Source organism: Papilio machaon, chromosome 10 (genome assembly GCF_912999745.1).
Source record: "Papilio machaon chromosome 10, ilPapMach1.1, whole genome shotgun sequence".
NCBI lineage: Eukaryota > Metazoa > Arthropoda > Insecta > Lepidoptera > Papilionidae > Papilio > Papilio machaon.
In genome coordinates this window covers 4,441,742-4,468,622 of record NC_059995.1, presented here as the reverse complement: position 1 = coordinate 4,468,622, position 26,881 = coordinate 4,441,742, and the positions used below count along the sequence as shown (strand labels likewise).

The window sequence follows — 26,881 nt, the reverse complement described above, 5'->3', positions numbered from 1 at the left end:
TTTAGTTGAAAAATAAATATAAAGGCGTGTGTTGTTTTACCAGAAGATAAGAATGTACGATGATACGTTTGTTTAAACTGATTACCGTAAGTAGAATACATTGATTTTAATGGCGATAAACAAATGTTTATTTGGGACGGTCCTATGACCCGGAATGATAATTTAGGATCAAACTGTGCTCACAGCATGAGAATATGGATTACAAGCTTTAGAAATTGAACACGTGCGACTTGTGTGATTGACATTCATGACGTCCATTTCAAATTGATATTATATCAGCCTCTATTATTCTTTTGTTGGATGTACACATTTGATAATAACTTACGTCTGTTAGTACGTAGGTCTATATAGATATTATTGTTAGGTTTGTGTTCTAAATAACACGTATTAGATTATGAAATAAGTAATTTTATTCGTCGAGAATTTAATGTTGTGTAGAATGGTACATCTCTAAACCATTATCATGGCAGTGCTTGAGTTCAGACGCAACAGTTCCTTCTTTTTTAATCATTTGGATCTTCAGATCATAGGCGGATTCTGAGAGAAAATAGAATGACATCAATACAATAACAATGAGATATTGGCTTTCTTCTTACCGGAGAACTCATTATTACGTCTCTTCAGGTTCAGGATTTTCCATCCTAATTGCATTTATACACGTGTGTTCTCGTCAACAAAATGATACATCATCGTGACACACATACCTAGCAGACAATACTAGAACAGTCCGTTGTATTGCGACTTGTTAGATACCACTTCCATTTACTGGAACTATAACCATAAAGCGAGCGTAAAGAAAAAAATAATGAAGAACACGTGTTCTTATACTTTTTGTGTACGGTTATAAAAATCTTAAGATTTTACTTGGGTGGTTTGTGTGTGACAAAGGACTTTAGTAAGTCTTTTCGAATGACATCAAAAACGTTTTTCGACAGTTAAGATAATTACATAATACTTGCTAGCATTTTTGTATTTGAAAATTATTCTGTATTCATAGTGATAAAAATGAGTGTTCGAATCCATAGAATCGATTAGCCCAGTGGGGAAAGAAATGATAATATGTAATCTTTGAAGAACATTTTATTTATAAACAAAAAGATCAAAGTACTGACGCTATAAGTTATGCGATAATAAATGGGCATTCAACGAAGTGAATGGTAAAAAATTGATAAATAACGAATTATCAGAAAATAAAAACGAGATCCATAAAATCCATTCAAACTAGCCAACTCTCGCACTACAGAGTTTATAGGGCAGCTCGTTAATGTTTAAAAGGTTGAATGGAGACATAAATAAAACATTGGCAAATGTTCCGTTACATTTACGAGTTGAGTGGCCACTCAGCTTTTATGGCTATATTGTATGCACTAGCGTCATCTTTGTACTTGTTTCAGGTAAATTCGATAGTTTGCACACTCTTTATTAGCAGTTAAACGGATTAAAGGTATGAGATAACTGAAATCTTTCATAAAATGTCGTAAGACTAGCTCTGACTAGTAAGATAAGAAGGTTGGGGGGTTCCATTTTTTAAATCGTATGTGTACTGGTCTGTAAATGTTACCCTACTACTATAGACCTTTTCAGTTTTTGCCTTTATTAGCATTGTGTGCTATCCAATTTCAACTAACAGTGTCAATTACCTTGGTTTCGTTGCAGATTACATCATTTTAATTATCTTACTGATACATGGAATATTACCTCCTCTATTGCTCATTGAGTGACTTTGAGCCTTTTATCTGAATAACCATGGTTTTTATTACACGTTTATTAGCATGAGGTTATTCAAGAACAAACCAAATGTGGTGCGCACTCGTCCACGTCTATCAATGTTACGATATATCTTAATAGATTAGGACATCGTATAAAGTGGCCACTTGCCTAATATGGACAAGTAATTGAGGCCGAGATTCACAATTGTAGCAGGTGAAGGTCGTAACTCCTGCAAGTGAGCTATTTGTTATTCTAAATTCGTGTACATTGGGACATGCTTGCGGTAATATTTTGTTGATATCACATCGGTTAACAACTCCATAACGAAAACCAGATAAAACGACTATCAAGATGAAAAAGACTGGAAATAGACCCTGTATATCTTACAAACATTAACTTGTCACTGACATAAATTCTAAGATCGCAGTAATCTTGCCACTACATTTATTTTACAACTTGAAAATGTTAACCAATTAAAACTTATTCATATTAAATTCAAATATTGAGATCGATCTAAGCACCCCTATTTAATTTAATCTTCTTTAAATTAGTGCAACTTCGTAAAAATACAATTATAAATCTACACATATTGACTTTACACATAACTATAACATGAAATCGAGTGCAAAACATTGTTATTTCTAAGTTTTTCACATTAAAAAAATAGTAGTACATCATTGAATAGTAAGCAGTTTTGAATCGAGTAAATAATGTTGGTTCAATGAACAATGAACAACGTGTCGCATAGACTACAACAGTTAAGGTACAAATTGACAGAAATTGCGACAGTGTGTACTATTTACAATTTAACTGTCTGTACTATACAATTGTACGGGTTAAACAAGATACACTCGTGTTCATACAGTGTCAATACAGAAACACTTCGATAAGTGTTCGTGTATTGTGTCTGTTTAATTATACCATTAGTTTTTGTAATTCGTGAACGCCCCTTTGCTCTGGCGTGTAAGGGAGAATAGTATGTGACATCTTTAAAGTGAATCATGTAAAAACTTTAGTCAAAGCGATAATCTTTAGCAGAGTTAATAAATAATAAACGGTACTAAAAAACATTAAAATATACAAAAAGATCTAAATTTATGAGAAAGCATTATAATATCGATAGAGACGCGTTGACAATATGGCCGACATAAATTGCCTTATTACGATTAGTTCCGAGGTTCAGTTACGCAAAACTGCAATTTTCCCACCGCAAAGAAACCTCTCGAAGTTCATTGGACGGCGACTTTCTAGCTCCTTTCTACTTAATAAACTATATTTAAATTACGTCCATCACTACATATAAGTTTTCTATTTAAGTCGTTCTAATTATTAAAATAAGGGTAGTTTAAAGTTTTTGAGAAAAAACAGTTAGCAATAATATTTACGGCAGTGGAAACTTATGATGAAAGACTATGTATTACATAATTGAGCCATAAATGATAAAGCATGGAGTTTTTGGATTGTCCATCGAATATCGCCATCATGAAACGAAATGTGTTTGTGTTAAGTTAAACGGGTATAAAGAGCGTGGCAACAATCAAAATGTAGAGTGACAATGGCGGCCATTTTTATTGCGTGTACGGATCATTTACATGACGTCGAGCTTAAACAATCATTAAAGCACTAATACACGGCCTAAATAGAGCTAATAAATGGCAATTAGTCCGTTCGAACACGTTCTTTCAGTGCCATTTGCGATGTATAGGTGTTATTTAGCGTTGTATAAGCGATGATTGTATTAATTGAAAAAGCTTGTTACAAATATAATGATAGAAAATTGGAATTGTTGTATCTTATTGTATAAGATAATAGATACAAAATAGACAAATGCATATCTTTCTTTACTTAATCTTTTTTCTTTTTCCAAATTTCACCTGAAACTCAATAAATTCTCTACGAAACTAAATTACTTTGAGTAACATTAAACACTTTTTGCGTGTGTTTTTGTATCTCAGAGTACCTTAAATTTGTTTCAGGAACTGCCTTGATGATAATGATGTAACAAAAAATTATGTAACAAAGCTTCAAAGCAAATATTTCAATTTCCTAGTCATTTTTTAGGAAATGTTTTTTATAAATGTAGACTACGATACTGTTTTATCGTATATTATTAAATAATTTTGCTAGTGAATATTACAATGCATCTGATAATTGTGATATTTATAATATTTAATTTAAATGAAAATCATCGATTTAATTTCTATAAAAGAAACATCGTATAAACTCGAGACAGTATCCGAGTGTAGCAACACTAAATACATAGCAGCAGTCACGAGGATGTTGCAACTGTCTTGCCTGTGCCTAGCAATGCGCGTGGTCGACATGTTGCGGAATTACTTACCTTTAAGCTTATTTTGATAGCGATGAATTTTCAAAGAATACAAAATACTTGCATACAAAAAGCCTGAGAGACTTTACGCATATAAGGCCCTTCGTACACAAGGCAACATAAATCTGTGAAACCCTGCAATTTTAGTAGCTAAGCGACTTAGGCAATGCACCATCATAGAGGTTTGTACATAGGAACGCATCGCCGACTTTTTTTCTTTAGTCGCCAAAACCAGTCGCTCGTAACCTGTTTGCCAGCAAATCTATACAGTTTACATGTAGTCGCATGTACTGACCAAATAGACGACTCACCACAACGATTCAATGTTCTGTGTAGGGTGCACGCCCAACGTGATACTTGCGACGCAAGGATACAATAATAGTTAAGAATAATTAAGTTACCTTGTGTAGAGCCTAACGCTCAATCGAATAAGAATTGAAGGACACATCACTCATCAAAATTGGATCAGCTGTTTAGACTGCAGATCACAACGGAATTGACACATGCGAAACTTTCTGCTGCCAGTCCAGCAATAAAGTTTATTGGGACCATGAGTTCTATACCTATCCAATATTTCTGTAATAATTCTTAATTCTCTTCTTCTCTTTCTAACAACGTAAGATTTCCGACACACATGTAGCTCTTCTTTGTATGCAATGTGCGTTTAAAATGCTAGATATGTAGGACTTATCCTAGAGATATTGGCAGCCGCATCCTTGGCATCGTGTGAATGCTTGCCAGGAATTGATTTGTATTTATGTAGTTATGTACAGTGGAGTGCTACAACTAGTGTGAACATTTGTGGACCAAAAATTTGTAAAAAAACATCTAAGGTAGTAAACCACGATTTTACTAATCTTACCAATATTATAAATGCAAATGTTTACATCGATGGATGGATGGATGTTTGATTGAAGGTATCTCCAGAACGGCCTAACAGATCTTTATGAAATTTGGTACAAATGTAGAACATAGTTTGGAAGAACACATAGACTTATTAATTTTTTTTAAGTCCGCGCAGAGGAGTCGTGAGCAACAGCTATTTTTATATAAATTAAATTGTCTTAGAACTTACTACCTTAAAACTAAGTTCTACCTCGAAAAAAAATGCAAATTAATATTTTAATTACTATGTATATTTTGACCGCCACATTTACTGTAGTAACAAAATACAAAGCAAAAAAAATATGAATATTCAATACAGCAAAACGTTGTTCATTTGCATACATTTTCATCTACTGTTTTACAACTTCAAGAATCACTATAAATTATGTAGTCATTTTGTAAATTTACTATACGTAGATATTAATGGTATTAGGACGTTGGGGGAGGCCTATACCCAGCAGTAGGCGTTACGTGACTGAAAAGAAGAAGGTATTAATGTGCATGACTGTACACATAAGTATATCAGAACCATTTAGCATTCATCAATCGATGATCAGAGTACAGGGAAAGCTAAGCGTAATATGATAAAGAAATTTCGCTTTCACAGAGTTTTATGAAGTAACTTTATTTCCTCAGAACTGGGTGTCTTTACGAGAACATGCGGAAACATAAATTTTATAGGATTTTCGACGGACTTTTTAAGTGACTTTACGAATGGCGGTGACCATTTTTACGAGTAGTCAATAAACTCGCTTCTTTTACAATATTGCACGTTTTATTTGAATTAAATACTGAGATTTGGTTTTCGATAAACTTTAAAATTGTACTATTTGAAATAGATCCTAATTTTAATGCCTATTAGATGAATTTGAGCATTTAGATTATTTAGGAAGACAAGTTGTTGTGAATGCTTTATTGACAAAAACTTTAACATTATCAATACCATAACTATTTTTATGTGCTAAAGTGAATTGAAACTAAACATATTATGGCGAATTAATTAATAGTTACTGTAACAGTTTTTGTTTTCCTTCATAGGTAGAAAAAACAACGTAGCTACAGCTTAATCATATTAATATTATAAATGCAAATGTTGGGATGAATGTTTGTTTGAAAGTATCTCCGGAACGGTTCAATTCATCTTGATGAAATTTGCCACAGTTAGTCTGGAGGAACAAATAGGCTATTTATTAAGTTGTTTTTATTACGCACGTACGGAGTCGCAGGCGACAGCTAGTGTATAATAATTAAAACAGCTAAGTCGACAACGTTCCGTGTTATGTAACGCACGTTATCTTTGTCCGTATGTTTTAATTTATTTTAATGCATTCGGTATGCGAGTACATCACGCAAGTCATTGGCCCGCTTTATATTGTGTAAACCTTGAGCCTATTGGACGATACTATGTGGATATATTTTTTTTTCAATAGGAAAACATATGAACGATGAATTCTGATTGCCTTTTAGTACTCGTATTAATTGACATACGAACACTTGCTTATACCAAAACCTATCGACATCCATTTCTTTCTATTGGAAAAAAAAAACAGTGATAAACAGGGATCATTGAAACGAAAATTTAACACCGGACGATCACACGTGATTTAAGCCGTTCTTAATTAATTAATTAAATTTAAAATTTACACAAATTATTTTTACTATATTAAGTACCTAATTAAGACGTTTAATACTTTGCTAAAAGTTAGACATATGAGTTCCATCCCTTGCGCGTGTTATTCAATTGCATGTGACACAATTAGTAAGAAGCAATAACTAATTATCCTATATTACTTAAAATAATAATAACGTTTAACAATGCGTACAATTGAATTGCATCGTTAATATTACACGGTCAAGATCCGCGTGATTTATAGCAGAGCTAAATTAATGTTAACTCAGGTCAATGTTGCATTTAAACACACGTAAACAAACTGCGTACTGCGTAGTGTACTGACGTAGTATGCTGGTCTACTGATTTATGTTAAACACATTGCCTATTGAAGGAATACAGATACATATGTCTAAGGGAAAAAATAACAATATGGGAAAATTAATATTTGTTCAATTTAAACATTATTTTTTAAGGAGCCGACACCGTAACACCTTTAGATAAATTAGCTGTTAATAATTATTATCATTTAATGTTTCTTAGTTGTTTGAGCCTTGTTGACAATATCAGTACAGTAAACGTCACAGAAACTGTTCGTAAAACACATTTAACGTAACTAAAAACATCAAATACAATCCGGCGATTTTTTAATATTTTTTTTTAGTACTGCATAAAATAGAAATATCAAACTACGACAACCGTTGTGTTATGCGTTTCATGAATAAGACATAAAAACACAGTTACAAAAACTGTGCTCGGCTATAACTGTGCAACCAAGTTATAAGCAAGGCCGCTAAGTTCTCACGCTCCCTGGAACTTACAGCTTAGTACAGTGGTAGTTATAAAGCGATCATGGGAAATTAGACGACACGTATTGTTTACAGTTTATTCTATTATTTTGTATGTCGTATATGTAATTACAAATAGCAATGCGACAAAATATTTATGAATTTCTTAGTATTTCACTGGGCGAGTCTGCCCATTCGTGCACCCAACAAATATTGTTGTTGCGGGCTTTTACGAGAGTAGATTCAATAAATCATGTTTATAATATTATTGTCACATATCATTTGTAACATATTTCGATAAAACGTAAGAAATTCTGTCGACACCAGAGAAGGTTTGGTTTTAACTTACTCCATTATTAGCGTTAGGTGTTTTGTGAATAAATGAATAACGTTTATAAAAACTTTTTACATCTACTTTGAATAAATGTTTTTGTTCTTACATATTTTCATTGAAGCGTATTTTATAATGACGATATTATAAGAACCTTGTTCAAAACGACTATAAAAACATTCAAGATCACTACCAAGGTGAAGTCAGATACTGTGACACTTTAGAGGATATAAAAGTAAAATAGATGCTATTTTTTTTCTACAATTAACAATACGTGACATTGTATTGATAAATCGCTTTGCGTTTACACAGTTATTTATAGAATACATTAATTTCAATTAATTTTCAGAATTATAAAAAGTTTATTAGATATTTTCATATTTTACTCTTTTTTATTACTACACTACACAACTCACGCCTATTACCTATTGGGATAGGCAGAGATCACGCCATTTCGGGAGACGGCACGTGACGGGTGGCGAGCCGCGTCGCCGTCTTTTTCTCCCGGGAATCCACACATATGTGCCGGTTGCATCACGATATTTTCCTTCACCGCACGAATGTCGGATAAATGTACATATGTTAATCGAAAAACACATTGGTACATGGCGGGATGCGAACCCAAGACCTGCAGATTACAAGTCAAGTGCTTAACCCCTGAGCCACCGACGCTCTTCATTATATATATTTTTATTACTATTCAACTATAAGATGAGACGTAATAAAAGTCATTGTTTTTTTTTACATTATTTGTCATTATTTTTATTAGTGTTATGGCTAATTCGTTATCTAATATCTATTTAGACTTATGACATATCTAAACCTAGCATGAGTGACCAACGGACACTTCCTGTAGAGTTATATTTTCTATCAGGCTGTGGTTATATTGTAAGATAATCTATCCTGTAATGTTAATCTGCAAGTTACGCAACTGGTAAATAAATATCTAAAGAATTTTAAGTTGTATTAATATTAACTATTTATTCTTATATTTTGTATATTTAGTATGTTGTATTTTTAAAATTCAATTACACAAACTGAAACATTAAAACGATATTGTTAATACATATTGTATTAAAATAATAATGTAAGCAACTAAAATCCGTTATGATTACATTTTTAACAGTATTAATTCTGTTCCTAACACCATACATCTTTTTTAAGAGAAAAATTCTAGAATTACGTTGAAAATTCTACTCCTAAACCTCTAATACTCCGCAAAAAAAAACGTTTCCAAAAATAACAAGGGAAACAATGTAATTGGTTATTCACTCAAGTATTCAGTTTTATTACCCAATTGTCACATCGCAAATTCCGAGACATCAATAAGGAACGAAACTCACATCGACATTTACTCTCGCTATTACTCCACTAACCTTCAAAGATAAACATCAATAATATAGGAGTCAAGAACGTTTTACTGCCTACGTATAGTGACAGTAAGAAGTCTAACAATAAAAAAACATTAAAAAAATTATAATATATCTTTGGACTTATCTGATATATAAAATCTTTTAGAATTAACTTAAAATATATATTTTTGACTAAACTATAACTAGATGTCTATTTAAGTCAAGGTCAACGTCGATAGAATTTCTATCTGAATATCAAGCATTCGCTTGAAGAATTCGTCAAATTAATATTTGTTAGGATCGTTATTGAAGCTTAAATGATCACAAACTTGTGAATAACAAAAAAATTGCCCGAATTAGGTACTGTAACGTAAAGCCACTCCAGTGGACCTAGCACGAATATTTGTGACAATCGCCATTGTATCGCCAGCAACAAAATTTTTATTAAAATTTGTGCCCTATAATATATATATATTTTTTATCGGGCATAATGTACACCAAAAGCCTCATACTAATTTTAACACAATTAACGATGATGATATGAAGGCGTTTTCACAAATATTCGTGCTACGCCCTCATTAAAGAATACTATTACAATTATATCTATCTTTTCAAAATCGGTCAAATGTTTTGACAGAAAATGTCTTTTACAATGGATTTTTATTATATACATACGTATTTACTTGTAAGAAATGTTACTCACGTTTCATTCGACCAAAAAATTGAAGAATATAGTAATGCGAACATGTCTTTGCTATATTATCTACTCGTATATAAGTAAATTTATATGGACAATATCATGGTTGTTCAGGTGGTCAACCACCAGCATTGTACGAGAAGTGGTGGCTACATCCGCGGTCGGAAGTGGCGCCCCCATTGCGCACTGCAGGATGTCATGCCCCGACGACCGCGGCTGTCTGGTATGGGGACAACCATTCAAGCTTCAAATGACGGATATCCCATCAAACAAAGTATTATTTAATTTTCCATAAAACAAAACATTTTGTTGGATAAAATGTGAATTTATAACCGCGAATTTCGCAAGGAAAAAGGTCATGCAGTGTTGCTGTCTACCCCACGTATAAAAGACGTTAGACCTTATTTATCTTTTTTATGATGTGCGAGATTCCAAAGCAAAGATATTGAGGTCATGGCGGCGGATCTGTCTGCTTGTCCGTGACCCTGACCTTATGCGCACAATACTATTCAACTAGCACCACTGTATCGTGCTTTTTTGAAGTCTATGTAGTGGAACTAGAATAAAGAAACAACAAAACATTTGGCGTGGTCCTGCTACATCTCTATCGCCTTTTGCAAATTCGGTTTCTCGTCGGTTTCTAATGCTGAGCCACCGAAGCTAAGAATTAAAATAACACATTCCCCTGTTGGACCTACATATAGTTAACAATGTCATCATAAAACAGCGTAACCTCGATAAAATCTAAAAGTCAGTAACCCTATTCGTCAGCAATTTTTTCCACTAGCATTTACCGGTTTCGGTAAGCGATTACCGTGGGCGCATTGTTTTTGTTCAGGAACATCTCAATGATAGAGTTCAAACTCAACCTTGAACCAAAAATGTTACACACCAATAGTCAAGTTTTTGTCAATCTTTTTTTTTGTATTTATGATCAAAATTTGTCGGAAGCCTTTTTTTTACTCTATTTAAATAAAATGGAAATTCACTATAATTTAACCTTTATGATTATAAAGCGTAACTAAGGGCATAGTTTTAAAACTTCTCGTTTTAGCTAATTTTGAACATAATGTATGAAAATTGATTTGAACATACTGCAGATGATTTTGTCGATAGTGAATACCTGTAAAGTTGATATGATTAACATATTCCTAGATCATGACTACAGTTGTTTTGTTTCTAATAATGCCTTTAAAAGTATGGCAATGTTTACAGGCCACATAGTACAGAACAAATATTGCACCTATTACGACTTTCGTTTATTTCATATGTCAAAGGAAGTACGCACTTAAAAGGATTTTAAAGACCTTGTTTAATGATAAGATAGCAAAGAATTGACTTGTTCTTTGTACCATTATTTACACAATTTTCATTGAAAACCCATTGAAATTACATTCTGTCTTAGTAGTTCGCTAATTAAAAGCGAAAAGTATAACAGTACGTCATGTTAACAAGTTAGAGAACAATGCAACTATGTTTGTTTACTATTCAACTTCCCTTTTTTCTCATAACAAACTATAATGTTTTGTTTTAACAGCCATTGTCTACGATCACCGCAATTATACACACTCCAGTTAAATATGTAACAAATACTATGATTTTAATGCTGTATCTGATCTGCTTTAAGTTTTACGTAAAGCTTGTGTTGTCTGGTAAAGGTTTTCTTAGCAAAAATTTGGTCAAAGTTATAGAAGGTTCGAGAAAGATCTTTTAAAATAAAAGTAAACTTAAAAGGACATAATACGGTTAGCTTTCAAAATCTAATTAGTGTAATAAGAAAGGGACTGGAAAAAAATATCATATAGGCCGGCAATACTAAGAACTCAATCTAATACAATTGTTATTTCTTACTAAATTGGAATGAGCAATTTTGTTAGAAATAAACCAACCTCCCACGAGGAGTTACTTGTTATTTATTTGTCCTTCTCTTATACTGAATCTACACATTTAGTATAACTATACCTAATTTATTTTTTATTTCTTACAATAAAAAACAATTAGTTATTAATTTTATTAAACATTTTATCTATTAATCCGAAAAAAACTAATTAAGCACGAGTAAAACCGAGTCCTTGAATGTTGTGAAATTTGCAGCGGTATGCGGGAAATCCCCGGGATTAGAGTGGGAGCCTCAGCTCCGTTCGATACCCACCGCGATGATTAATAACCTACCGATAAGCTCCCGGGACCTACTTTTACCGACACTTACAGCTAAATATTGACAGGCGTTTCGTTATCGATTTTGAATTATATTTTGCCAAAACTTCGCTTTAAAAACTCATTTAAATAATAAATAAGAAACTGTGGATTCGGAAGATTAATTTTCTGGCTGAACAATTTGTTAATAATGATTGTTATCACACAGCAAAGAAAAACATATCATACACCTGCTCATGTATATTAATTTGTATATTCCCTGGCCAAAGAAGAGCCTTTCAAGATAAGATTCAAGGGCTGGTGTCAGATTTAAATTTTTTCGGAAATATCATTATAATGACTGAAGCGATGTAAATGTGATTATAGCACAGGTTCTCTGTTCTTTAATTAAGTTGATCGTCGGCCGTAGTATTCAGGGGTTTCGCCGCACCAATTAGTCTTTCGTTAGCGCCTCATTTCACAAATCCCTATGACTCGCACCCCTACAACATTCATTTACATCGACGAATCGGCTTTATTCGAATGCCGAATTTCAATCTTGTTTCAAAATGTCAATGAGGTTTGATTACAACGAATAGAACGATCTATTTTACCTCAAGCTTCAGCGTCGGTTTCCACTGACGTAACATTAGTAAAACTTGTTATCTGTTTCTTTCTCCTTGATAAAGACTGTAAAACGTAGTATTTTGTGCTTATTTCATTTTCGCCATTTTGGCGCTGACTGTAACGGTGGTGAGAATTCGAACTAATAATAAATATAGTTAACTGTCATGTAACATCAACGGGCTCGTTTAAGTCGGAAAGCAGCAAAAGCTGTCATTTCCAAGCATTAGCCTATCCATTTATAGAGATCAGTGTTCAATATAATGAATTCATTTGTTTTATTTTACTTTAATCAGCTGACAGACGGTTATTGGCGGTTGTGGGAATTAATTATCTTTCTTATCAAAGACGAAAGAATGGTTTTGCATTTTATCTTTATTAATGAGCTCAGTGTCTAGAAATTGATGAATAATTTCTTAAAATAGTCGGTAACGATTAACGTTTAATTTAAATTTTAAATCAATGATAAGATAACGAAGAGAAAATATCTCTATTTTGTTGTTTCTTTAAATTATTTTTGACTATAATTCGCTTTATTAACAAAAATCGATATAAATTATGTATTTCGTAAATAGAAAGGTCACAACGAATTCAATAAAGCAAGAATAAAAATGGCGTCATAATATAATTAATTGAGGTCGTGACAACGTTACGATTTGAAAGGAAAATTTTTCACCGCCCCCGAGCGTTATGGTAAATTGAATTGAGAGCCGAATATCCGGGGGCCTATCGTCTTCCTCAACTCACTTAGCGGACATGCTTATAATGGAAGCTTTTTAAAATTTTGACACTTTTACAATAATGTTTTTTACACTAAGAAATTATGAGTTGGAGAAAATAAATTGGTACAAACATTGTATTTTTACTGTTATAATTAAAAATTAAACCAATACGAATTTACTTACTTAATGTCCTAATTGCCCGGGGGGCAAAGGACGTTCACAGTGCGCCGCCAGCTGACTCTATACTGGGTTCTGCATTTGATTGTGTACGAATTTAATGAAGTGAAAATATTAGACTCTTTGTTCAATGAAAAATGTAGTAAATCAAATTTAAAACCATTTAGCACTGTTAAACAGGTAGAAACTTAGACCATATTTTGTCTAACTCCACGAGCTCGGGTGGTTGTAAGTTGCTAAAACATCGGTACTAACAATCAGCTTTATCCCAGAGTACAATTATCAGCTGTCAGCGCATTCAACTCTTCAATCAAGTGTATCGGAGTGATCGTGCGGACATATTCCCACTCGGCTCGCATTAGGCAGGCCACTAGACAAGGGTCCCTCAATTTGCCGACGTTTATACGGACCGAGGCTATCTCGGCTGATATGTAATTTACTTATTTCTAACTAGACAGGGTAAAGGGACGTCCTTTTATGTACCCCCGTTTTTTTAGTAATCCCTGTTCGAAATAAGCCGTGCATTTTTTTGTGTTGCTTAGAATGTGTACTTATGTTATTATTACTACTGACAGAATGTCAAATTTAGTTTATCATGGTGTTAGGTTCAAATCTTATATTAATGGGTTATTTTTTATCCAACTTTTCTAATCTTACAACCAAAATTTATGGGGTGCGGATAATTGGATGCAAAATTTCGGTCTTAAAATAAATGCTCGTCAACAGAATATTCAAGTGCCAACAGTGGCCAAATTCTAATTGAACTAAATAAAGAATATCGATTAAATTGAAAGATGTAGCACTATATGATCTTAGTTGTGTTCCTAATCAGGTAATATAATTTTTTATGTAGTCTTATTAATAAGTAGTCGGTAATTTGAAGTAACGACTTGATTCCTTACGCGATATTTCCTCAAGTCTGTGACATCAGTATTATGTAAAACTAACTTTCATATAATAAAAATCAATGCTCACTATTTATAGTTTTAATATTCACTGGTTACATTTATTATTATTGTTATTGTACAATTTTTAATGCACAACGTAATGTTCGTTTTGAAAAGATTGTTAAACTTTTCGCAACATAACCGACGTTTTTTTGTATCTGTGCTGCATCTGGTTTTTGTTAACTGATCAACTGGCTGGTTTGAGTGAAAAAAAAAACTATCTTACGTCTCAATGGAGTTCATCCCTTGTGTTATTTGAGAGAGCATGTCTTTTTTGTGGCATTCGTACACCCCTGTTGGGTGATTTTTCTACCTGGATTGAGGTAAATATTTTTACCGCACACAACAGACCGAATGTTGGGGCATTTTAAATTTTATACAACTTTGTTAAATTATCGACGTAACATTTATTAATCAATGAACAAAGTTAGTAAAACTAAAACTGCTCTACGTGAAAATCTAAAAAATGAATTGAAGTTGAAAAAAATCTTCATCGACTACTCAGTTATCTTTAGGTGTTGGTGATGATTTATCACGGCAATTATTTATAAAGTTCAAATAAATAACATCAATGTAACAAGTAGAAGTAATAAAAAGCTCTTTGTTACTCTTCATCGTATCTTGTTCGAATAAGAAAATAAAATATCGGTATCAATAGGGAATATTCAACATAAAAAATACACAAAGCTGTTTCACCCTATTGCCTATGGAAATTGCTCTGAATGAATAAAGAATAAGCCGTAGGTAGAGTTTGGGACCAACAAAAGTTTTCTTTTGAAGGACGAGCTTGTATCGGCTTTCCGAGTACAAAACTTTTAAGCTCCAATTTACATTACTGGAAATAACGTTTCGAACAAATTACTCGCTGCTCGCAACAATTTGAGGCGACTTTAAAACTAATTATTATAAGTCATTTTTCTTTATTTTAATTGACTATCTTTTCCTTTTTATGTCGTTCTTGATATTAAATAAAAATATTTCGAATTAATTGAAAACAAAATGTTCATATCGAGATATGTAACTTTCGTAGACATACCATAAAAATGTAACTAAGTACAAACATCAGACAATTAGATTAATAATGTTATTTATTTAGTCTATGTATTTACTTTGAACTGTATTTGTTTAAAAACCTATAAAAGTTTTAATTCGAAAGAGTCTTTAACAAATGTGATTATAATTTTGCTAACACTTAAGACGCTTGGAGAAGGGGAGAGACAAAATAGCATAATGTTATTGAAATAGCAGAGCGCAGTTTGCTCTTCACCATAAACATTGACTTTGGTGTTTACATCTTAGCTTACCGTCATCCACATAAACATCCTGCAATTAATTGCGTACGAATTCATGACTTGCTCTAGTCATGAACATTCCAAGGAAATTTTAACCTTAGCTTAAAACGATAGGACTGAAAATTGCTTGCGTCTGCTAGGAGGGAGTTTAAGTTCAAAATGGCTTACTGTATGAACTAGGAACACACGCAAAGCTTGCATTGATAGAAAACAGATGTTCAAATGTTTTCTATACTGTTTCTAACAGCGCAAACAACTGAACAAAAATTATGTTAAGTCGTTCAATCCCATCAATCGATTTATTTATTTACACTGTAAATTTGTTTAGGTTTCACCAAATTAATGAATAGCATTAAGATATCTGGAAAATTAAAGATTTTTAAAGCGTAAAATGTTCAATAGAACGACGATACATGTACCTAATCTTATTATTGAATATTATAAATGCGAAAGTTTAGATGGATGTTTGTTACAAGGTATCTCCATAACGGCTCAGCAGACCTTAATGAAATTTGGCACAGATTTAGAACATACTCATACTAAGTTTTTTTTTTTTAATTCCGCGCGGAAGGAGTCGCGGGCGACAGCTATTTATTATATAAACTGTCACGAGAGAGGTTTGGTTTAAATGTATTTAATCATGTATTAAAAATTCATGAACACAAAAATACAAAGAATTATATTAATTTAAATTTGTAGTTATACTTATCGCTCATAAAATTTGATATATTTAACAATATTTTACCACATTGTTACGACGAACAGAAAGCCTCGCAAATTGTGAATTTTGACACGTGTCAACCTCCGCGTGGCCTGTCACAGGTCTTTGACAGCTTTCGACTTAAATTTACGCGACGCCGGCTACGTCACCTCTCTTTGTATTTTGCTATTCCAAAAACCATCCGACCCACATGTTTTGTTATGTATGGATCAATGTCGAATATATTTGCAATGTTTTTGACTCCGATCTGTGTTTTTCATTTTTGTAACAATGAAACAAAAAACTAAATCACTCGATTTTCAAAATAAATAAAGAAAGCAAATATTCCTGTAAATTTTTCTTTTCTTTTTAAATTGTAGTAAACTGTTAATTTATTAAATCTGCGGCGTTTATTAAATTACTTCATAAATATAAATATTTGAACAATTAGTACAATTACTAGATTATACATGAGCTGTGTGACATGTGAAAGTGGCTCAGTTGCATGACATTGTTATATGAGTTCGGTACGTGATATAACACAACACGCAACTAATGACTTTATGATAAAACGAAACATTTTTACAACATCAATCAAACGCAATGACTCCACGTATTTCTATGTTCTCGTAATGCTAAATTTAATTTAATTGAAATGAATTCGGCGCCGAGCGAGCTTCCTTGTTTATGTGCGTTTTAACGACATGCATCAGAGTAATGGCAGCTGTTGCATTGTTTTTGATTGGGTCTCAAAATAGTGATGAAAATTTGTTACTAAACTTACGAATATAGCATTGCATCAGTACTTTTGGACAAAACGATTGCAATACAATCATATTGCTATCTCTCTATCTCAATGCAAATTAGAGGGATGATAACGTATTTTTGTACAAGAGTTTCGGCCGTGAAAGTTCATAGTTACACTATTGCTTAGCCATCCATATATATTTTTTTCGATGTTTAAGTTAATTGTAGTCATCGCCCCTTTTAAACGTAACAAAGTGTTCATGTTACCCCAATATGCGTGTAATACCTAAGCTATAATTTTTCACGCCCTAATCCGAAGACGGGTCCCGTCAAAGGGAGCGCTTATCGCCTATCTCAATTTATTTTCCCCGGGATTTAGACGTGATATTGTCATAGGCATGTCATTCTGTCCTACGCAAAACCCTGCTCAATTCGTTTTGCGCTTTCATGGAGAAATCATTTATTTTTAATAAGAAAGTAATATACCAATTTTTCTTACCTCGACATTATTACTTATTTTTCCTCTGTTGAATCGACGTATTAATGGTGTCGAAATTTCTTTGCAACTGTCTAATTTTATTGAGTCTTATTAAATTATGGTTGAAATGAAATTAATGTTAAATATTAGAAAGCTATTTGGTTCATGTATTTTGTCATATAGAAAAATTAATAAATTGAGTCTCGAATATTTCATTGTTTATGTATAATAAACATAATTTATTTCTAAAAAAGAAACGTTTATTAGGTATTGTGTTAAAAAAATGCGTCAATAAACATCGTTAGTTACAAACTAAATCATCGATACCAAGATGACGTAGTCCAGGAGTTCCCAAAGTATGGGTCGCGATCCACCACTGTATAACGAGCGAATATTAAGTCATGAAACATTGTATGATCTATAGGATTAAAAAGGCTTTAAGACGGCCAAAATTTGTGTCCGAAATTTGGTGTTTATGTAAGGTTGTCGGAACCCAATTAAGTTTGGAAACCATTGGCGTAGACAATGAGTCGTCACTAACGTGTCCGCGCGTGAATCCGCGGCCGTTGATCTGTCCACTTCTACTTCCCGGTGTGGCTGCGGCATTAGGCTCACGTCACTGACAAAAGAAATATTATCACCTTGTCTATGTCCACAGAGACATCATTTACGTGGACTCGTGATTTATTACCTGCCAGTTCGGAAAATTAAATTATTTTACTGCCACACTCAAAAGTTAATACGGTTAAAACCACTAAAGGAGAGTGTGGGTTTAGATAATCTGTATAAGGCACGACGGAAACGTGTAATTTTTAATTAGAGTGAAACTTGCATTATTGGTTGATGAAATTTTTAGTAGACAAGTATGTAGGTTCAGTTTCCTTGTGAATGGAGTGTGAAAAATGATGAGAGACAGTCCCTTTACATATCAATTATATGTTTCATGAGGTCATTTCACAGAAGGGATGACAAGGGTAAGAATTTGTGTTTATATGGATAAGAAAAATGCTTACTATAAGTGGGTCAAATATTATGATAATATTTTACTATTTGGTCTTTATGTTTGAAATCAAATCAAATATTTGATAAATAAGTTGCAAACTAAAGCCCCCTTTTACAAGTTAAAATACTTAATAAATAAGTCATAATCCTCATTATATGCTTTTATAACCATCACATTTTACTGACGCCGATATACTCGTAATTAACCAACGCACAATTCTTAGTTAACGACTGACTTCAAAAAACATACAATCCCTTTTTATGGTCCACATTCGTAACACGTCATCATCTTCGAAAATTTCTGCTTTTATTGCGCGTGACTACAGTCATTAAACTGTGGGGGAGGGGATGTGGGGGGAACGAGGGAAAGGTCATTAAATTGTCAGCAAAAGAGGGTTGTCAGAGCGCGTGCGCGGGAGTGGCGCAATATGGCTTTAATAAATCAGCTAATTAACCCCCCAAGCCTCATATTAACAACATAAATTTCATCCTACCCGACTCACCACTCCAGATGTTATGCGGGCTGAATATGCGCATAACATATTCGATGGTTCTTCAGAGGATATGCTCGTGAAGGTTGCTCAAATGTTGAAATTTATATACCAGGTTAATCTTCATACTAAAAGATATATCCTTCGTTAAACCCTTGTGGAGGACTAAGTTGAATTTAATTATCTTTAATATTATTCGAAGCGCTCAAGTATTAGCATTTAAAGTGCTCGATTAGTTTATAACGGTCTGAAATCTAAAAGAGAAACTCAAGATTTTTAAATTAATTACGAGAGTTAAGTAATAGAAACAATTTATATATTAAAATAGAAATTGTTATTTCATTCGTTACTTTCTTGTTTATGACATACTTTTTTTTATTTTTTTTATTTGCTCTAGTTTATTCACAAAGAACTGAAATTTAACAAATATCTTCCGAATAAATAATAACTTCTTTTTCGGCTTCACTTTTGAATCTCCTATATAAAAAAGATAGTTTTAGCAGTGGAAACCCGCTGTTAATAAGTAAATGGCCGCCCGTATCTCGTGACTTACTCTATTACAGATGTCAATGGGACATCTCACTGTCGTACTATCTCTATAAAGATCAAAACAGCTGGTTTAATTACAAGTTGGGGTAGCATATATTATGGTATGGATATTAAATAAACATGTTTGGGATTTTAAATATACCAATACCAATTGATTACATGGTACATAAAATTATTCCCTAAGAATTTTATTACATATGTAACGTTTTTTTTATTAAATTTATTTTTTTCACGGAACTCCTACATTATAATTTTTTGTAAAGAACACCGAAAACCTCATTACTTCACTTGTCGCTTTTAACAAAAGATAATATAAACCTGATTATAAATAACATAATTATTATTATTAACAAAAGAATATTGGAAATATGAAAACAAAACAATATCGAAAAACAGAACATTCATCGACAGATCATTATTTCGTAATGATCATTTTCTATAGAAACAAAAAGCAACGCGCGGGGTTGTTACCGTGACTCTGCAAATTTCGAACTCCCTGTAAACCATCGTTCATGAATGTTATTGTACGGATAGTCATTTATCAAAATGTCCAAAGTAGTCACGTCAGGCGACCACAGAGTATTATGACGAAGGAATATACGTAACTTGTCCTAAAGATCTTAGTATTTGAGCCGTCCGTCAAACACATCTATTACACGAAATGTTTTGTCTTTGGATCCATGTCTCAGAGAATATTATATCAAATAGATGTCACTTTGGGACCCTTCCTTATAAAACAGTATCGATGTCTTCTATATTCAATATTCTAATCTTTTACAAGCTTGATATTTGTATTATGTGTTAGAAAAACTTTTAAAAAATGACTTTTAGCTAGGCGCTTAAATTAAAGTTCTTAGCACTTAAGAGCGTATTGCAATTTATCAATTTGTATATTGAACGCATGCATTACTTTGTACATTGAATGCATGCAAGAAGTAGTATTCCATCTTCGAATTTGAAAAGACAAATGAATAAACATCGTATTAGTACTTAATACAGTTGCCGTGCGTGACGTATTCAATAGAGATTGTGTTCTGTTTGTGCTTAGTTTGTCTATTCATTAGGCTTTAATATTATAAGAACCCTCTTCCTTTTAGGTCTATGAACTCTTGTGCATTCAACTGTGCTCCTAGCTCAATAACGGGCTTAATCGCGATCATTGAAGCATCGTTCGTCGCAACCATTTAAAGTTACACTACATTTACGATTTTATATTGCCTATCGAAGTTGAAATATGGCTTTCACATCGTGAACAATATTAAGATTATTTGGACAAGTATTTATGCAGCGAAAATAAATACAGAAGTAACAACAGTAAAATGTAAAAGAGAAACTAAAACAGGTTCCTCAAGAACTTTAAATTTTCGATTTGCATTATGGGTACTGGTCTATTTGTGTCATATTTTTAGATATATTACATCTGATTAATGTAACGATATGCATCGTTTTTATAATGTCTTGAAGATTAAAAAATATGAAACAAATGAAGTCGTGGTTAAATAGTTATAAAAAATTTAAACGCTTTAAACAACTGGATCCACTATTCTATAACTATTTATCTATCCTTGCGTATGCTTAGTGTAGATTTATTTTATTACTGTAATAAAATAGTTTCACGTTCTATAGTAATCGAGGTTAATTGTATTTGGCATACAAATATTACTTGGAACCTTTATGGCCATAATTTTACGATCTGTCATGACAAGATATGTGAGTATTTTCTATGTTCCTATATGTATTTACATCAAAGGACAATTTACGACTGTGATAATGATTCTATGTGAATGTAATATTTTCTTTAACAGTTAAATGTACATAGTAAATTCTTATTTAGTAAATAATATTAAAAGAAGCAAACTTTACATATTTAATACTGCGATATGCGTTAATTAATTAATAATTGAAATTTTAGTTTTAATAATTATAGTAGGAACATTAAGTTCAGATAAAATGCTTTTATCTCAATATCAATATATTTTTAGTACCAATTCAAATTGCCTGAATACCTCATGCCAGGTTGCCATAACGTACAAACTGAGATACATTCGACTTCTGTTGGTGGATAAGTACGCTTATTATACATTGTCCTTTAATCTTATTTATATCAAGAGGCGGTTACGGTTACATTTCTACCCATACAAATGTTGAAACACTAATGATGTACAGATACATTAAGAATCTTCCGATTGATCGACGGACGGACAGAAGAAATTAAAAATCTACCGTTACATTGAATTGTAGTCTACTAGGTATGTTTAAGGCAGTCAGAGTTATAGTTTAAACGCAGCTCAAATATTCACTTCGTTAATTCTAAAATGTATTCGCATTTGTTTTATTACTTATATGATAAATATTATGTATAGTGAAAAATACTTCTCGCCAGCGTGAAATCGATTCTGCTCAGTTACAAACGAATTACCACGAAACCGCAACACGTTTGAAACAGCTGTTTATTTGAAGATTAGAATTGTTCGCTTATTTAATATTAATGAAACGCTCCTCAAATTTCATATACGAGTATATGTACATTGTATATGTATTTAATTATTTACATGTTAATTAAATTGTCTGCAAACATTGTTTATCCACATATTAGTTTAAAATAATAGAGTCAGTATAAATGGATATTTGTACACATACGTTTACACTTCACACTGTTACTTTAAAAGTAAAAATACAATTTTCATACGTACAAGCCCTAAAATACAGAAATTTGAAACACTCGAAAATAAGTACCTAAAACGATAACAACAATATTACAATGCATACGCCTAAGATTACAGAACCCTACGGCCAAGAAGGCATCAACAGTTTCTTTGTCATTGTACTTGTCTATAAACAATTCTCGTTTCTTATAAAAATAAATAAATGTCGTTACTTACAGATCTGGACGGGGCGCGGCATACGCGTGCTCCGAAGGTGAAGGCAACGCTCCTAAATCGTGCTGCGGCCGGCCCCCGCTGAGACTGTGCGTGCTGTTCCTTGGCGTGGTGGGTGCCTGCCTGGTGGCTGCGGGCGCAGTCCTCGGCGCCCTCAGGCCGCATCCCAGAGCACCTCTCACATTATTGCTTCTTATGATAGGTACGTACATAGATACAGCGACTTTACTACTCGTATTTGCTAAATAAACAAACATTATCAAGTAAACTACAAGCAGTTTACTTGATAATGTTTGTTTATTTCGAAATGATCATTTGAGACTTTGAAAAAAAACGGCCTTTAAATTTAAATTTCCATTATAAAGAGGAAATAAATTTTTCAAAGTGGTAACAAATTAATTTTGAAAATACCGAAACTATCGAGTAATCAAACTAAAACATCCACAACAACAACACCTATCTACTTAGGACAAAACCAAAATGATTCAAATTGGTAATTTCAATAATCCGCATTAACTCGCTCTGATCAGAGAACCTTTGCCACGTTTGGGTTACCATAACAATTAAAGTTTCAGGATCTAATGAAAGCATATTATCAGAAATGAAAGCAAATTTCTTTAATGGCGTTCATTGAGAGTCGCCTATAAAATTTAATGTTTCCTCTAAAATTCATAAATTTCTTACAAAGGGGTGGTCTTAATAAATTACCTTCATTAACGGTAGCGCAATCTGAAGCTCACTAGATATTCTTCGTGTATTATGTACACTGCTATGAATAGCTAAAGGACAAGACTTATTAACTTAGAACTTAGTCCCTGCATATGACTTTTATGGATTGGAATAAATTGTAGGCTTCATTACTATATTTTATTGCTTCTTTGGAGTAAGTTCCTTAATCAAAGAAGTTTCAAGACGTTCGAATAACGTGTGAATGATTTCGATTCTTATAGCCGTTTTCACTACCTGCCAAGATTCCTATGATTATTCGTAGCACACTTTTATTTCTACGACACTCTTCGTGTCGCATCTAACTCATTGTATATTCGGCGTGCATCTACCGATAGCAAGTCTGGACGCGATTTCATTACATCATTCACGAAGTCGCGGCCGCCCTTAGACGGGCGGAGTTTTCAATTAAACTTCGAATGAGTTTTGGAGCAGAATTAATTGGATTTTCATTAGTGTTAGGGACAAATGATGTTGTTACAGTCGAGCGATCTATTGTTTGCATGCGGAGGCAATTTGTACGCGTCAGTCACTTCGCAACTCCATGCATCGACGTCGACCAAATGGTGAACAACTTTCCACACACATTGTTCCCATACAATGCATTATGTGCGCTCGTTTGGTTATAGCACATGTGATGTGCCTCGTTGCCCCTGTCTGTGATCATATCTGCAAAAAATAGTAGAATAAACTGGGAACATATGCTTCCATTTAAGTATTCTTTAAATACCTTATGGAATATTGCAATATCTATACCTATATTAATAAAACTCATTATCAATTGTTGATATTTAAGCTTTAATTAAAATAGTTTACTGCTAGTGAATTAGATTAATATATCGACAAAAATGTGTATAGACCGATCTGAAAACATTACTTAAGACAATATTTATGAACAAGGTGGTGATCTCTGGTGGGAAAACATTAACCATGTCAGAGACTTGACTCACTAAAACCTTCTCGGTGGCAATCATCGAATGCGACTAGTGAGTGTACTGTGGTCTGGAAGGAACCTTCCGGGACTCAAATGATTTACTCTTAGCAATTAAAGGTGTAAGACTAAAATGAGGTCGATTTCTCAGGAATAGGTGTAGTGCTTGTGACAGCGGCGGGGTTGGCGTGGAGGTTGGGTGCAAGGGACGCGCCGTGCGCGCTGCTGGGGCTGAGGCGAGCGTCATGCCGGCGCTTCGTGCCGCGACTGCCGCCTAGCTACGCACGCCCACACCATCCGTACGCGGCCATGCTCTACCCGGAGTTCCACTACAGGCCGCCCCCACCCACCTACCAAGCTTCAATGCAGGAGTATAGACTCAGGTAATCTACAACACATGTTGGCAGAGATTTTGGACTTCCTTTTGGCGCGGTCCTGTCACACCTCTATCGCTTCTTCCACATACAAACTACGCATACAAATAGAAGATATCGTTCTTTATACTTCCATTTTTGAGTATTTATTTAATTCTTTAGGTAGTCTATTACTGTATAATTTCACTTTCACACTTGTATTTAAATCTTATTACTGTGTGTGCTTTTTTCAAAGAGATTGTGATGGATGAAAGATGATTACAAGTGATTCGACATTGAACAAGCACAGTTAGAATTAGCTATAGTATTAGATAGAGCTAAAATGTTACATAATCTTAATAATTTGTTTCCAGGTTACTTCTTCTCGATAGAAGTGCGCCAGCGCTGTCGCCGCCACCTACATACAGATCAAACTCAGCCAGTCTAGTCAGGTGTGTGCACTATTTTTCTATTATCCATTGTTTTCGTCAGCAATCTCGAAGAACCAAGAAATGTTGATCTGACAACCACCTAGTTGTACTACGCTACCATCAAGAGGGTTTAGTGAGTCAAATTTCACATAACCTTATCTTCCCCCCAGAAGGCAGGGTATCTTTTGAATATCCCCTTACCTCCCATAACATAAAATATACTATAACGTATCGTTTGTTTCCTTACAGAGGAACCACAGCCGCAACGTGGTGCGGCTCGGAGTACAGTGGGCCCCCGTCTTACAGAGCGCCGCGCGCTGAGCCCCCGCCCGCCGTCACCGACGTCCCTTCCCCCATCGACCTCAAGTACTCAGGGGACGCTATCGAGTCCCCGCTACCAGAACAGAAGGATCCTGACGAACATCTCGTCACCATAGTGCATACTGAAGCCCAACCAGTCATAGTAACAGTGTCAGGCTCACCCGCGCTCAATGAAACTCACATCACACATACCTCTGAAATCGATATATTAGCCCATTTATAACGAAACATTGGTTACTCTGGAAAAAAGCGTAACGAGGTTTTGAATCCGAAAAAAATGAATACAGTCGACAGATTGAAACTAAAATGTTATAATGTGAATATGTGTAAAACCTAAAAAAATACAAAAACAAAATAAAGATCCAAAATGAAATGTAAGTAAAATTTTAAAGTAGACTTCTTTAAGTTATTTTTTTATTAATAATTATCAATTCTGTTAATTCAGAATTATTCGAAATAAATAAATGACGAATACGATATAAATATGAAAAATTGATACAAAGACAATTTAAAGTATTAAAAAGCACTGAGTTACAAAAAAAATATATATTACTATGGATGTTTTTTTTAATTCGCATTAAAAAAAATCAGATTTTAATCACGAATCAGTAGGAAATGTACAAACTATTTTTTCTTACATTTGTCTATTTTAAAAGTATGTAAATATTGATATTGTTTTATTTTAACATTTTTGGACTCATTCATTGACTGTGTTGTTTTGTTTAAGGATTACATTTGTGCCTTCTTATCATAAGTAATTATTTGTTCTAAAAGTGAAAAGATTTCGTGTACCTTACTTGAAATAAGTATTATGTAAATAAAATCACCGACTAACGTAAATGATTTGATTTTTTAATTTAGAAAGATTTAAACACATGGCTAGGAACTCGCTAACAAAAATTAAAAACGAAAGATTTAGCCTACGTAATTGGAAAATGTAAATATTGCAATAACAGGATTTTTAATACCATGTTTTTGTGTTTTAAAGTTTTACAAGCGATCTATTTGCGTGTTTAAATCTTATAGTTAAACAATTCATGCGTTGTGTAAATACATTATACAAATTCGTTAAGTATTTTTATCGGGGTATATCAGAGAAGTAATTATTTTACGTAATTAAACCAAATTTAATACCGTAATGTACAATGTGAGTTAAAGTGCTTTACACAATTAGTGCCAATGGTCGTTTTAATAATTTTGTAAATATATTCCACTAAATGAGATGCTACTAATGTGTTAAATATTCTTCTCAGTTCAGTATAGAAGTACATTGATGAAATAAAAAATAAAATAATAACATGTAGAAAAAAAAATGCAATGTTCATCTGCAGATATTAAGAGCATTTTTACTATCTTATACTGTACTTGTTTTTATATGAGTAACAAGAACAACAATGTATATTTTTAAACATACTTCTGTTAAATGTTAATCTTTGTTGTAATGTTTTTAGTCTATGACATAAATCAAAGACAATTTATTTACCAGGACAGACAACTAATTTAATTTCAAGAATAGAGACAAGTAATACAATTTACCTGCTGTTTGTTTTTATTTATATTTCGTTACTTCAGTATAGGAAGATATTTATGAATATAGTATTTAAGTTGTTGTAAATTATATAGATATGTCGAGTTCAGTAACCCTTATAGTTAGTATCATACATACACAAACGT

The 26,881-nt window shown here is 33.1% G+C and overlaps 1 protein-coding gene across 1 annotated transcript in view; it reads left to right on the top strand.

Annotated features, from left to right (window-relative positions):
- The window catches only part of LOC106718251 (formin-like protein 14), a gene marked incomplete at its 5' end in the record, with an annotated part of 59,017 nt that extends 33,480 nt beyond the window's left edge, over nucleotides 1-25,537 (top strand). Inside the window, 4 exons of the mRNA XM_014512299.2 lie at nucleotides 22,451-22,647; nucleotides 24,254-24,485; nucleotides 24,830-24,907; nucleotides 25,136-25,537. Coding sequence (XP_014367785.2) covers nucleotides 22,451-22,647; nucleotides 24,254-24,485; nucleotides 24,830-24,907; nucleotides 25,136-25,430 — 802 coding nt within the window. The remainder of the gene's footprint in view (nucleotides 1-22,450; nucleotides 22,648-24,253; nucleotides 24,486-24,829; nucleotides 24,908-25,135) is intronic.
- Nucleotides 25,538-26,881: the final 1,344 nt, after the last annotated feature.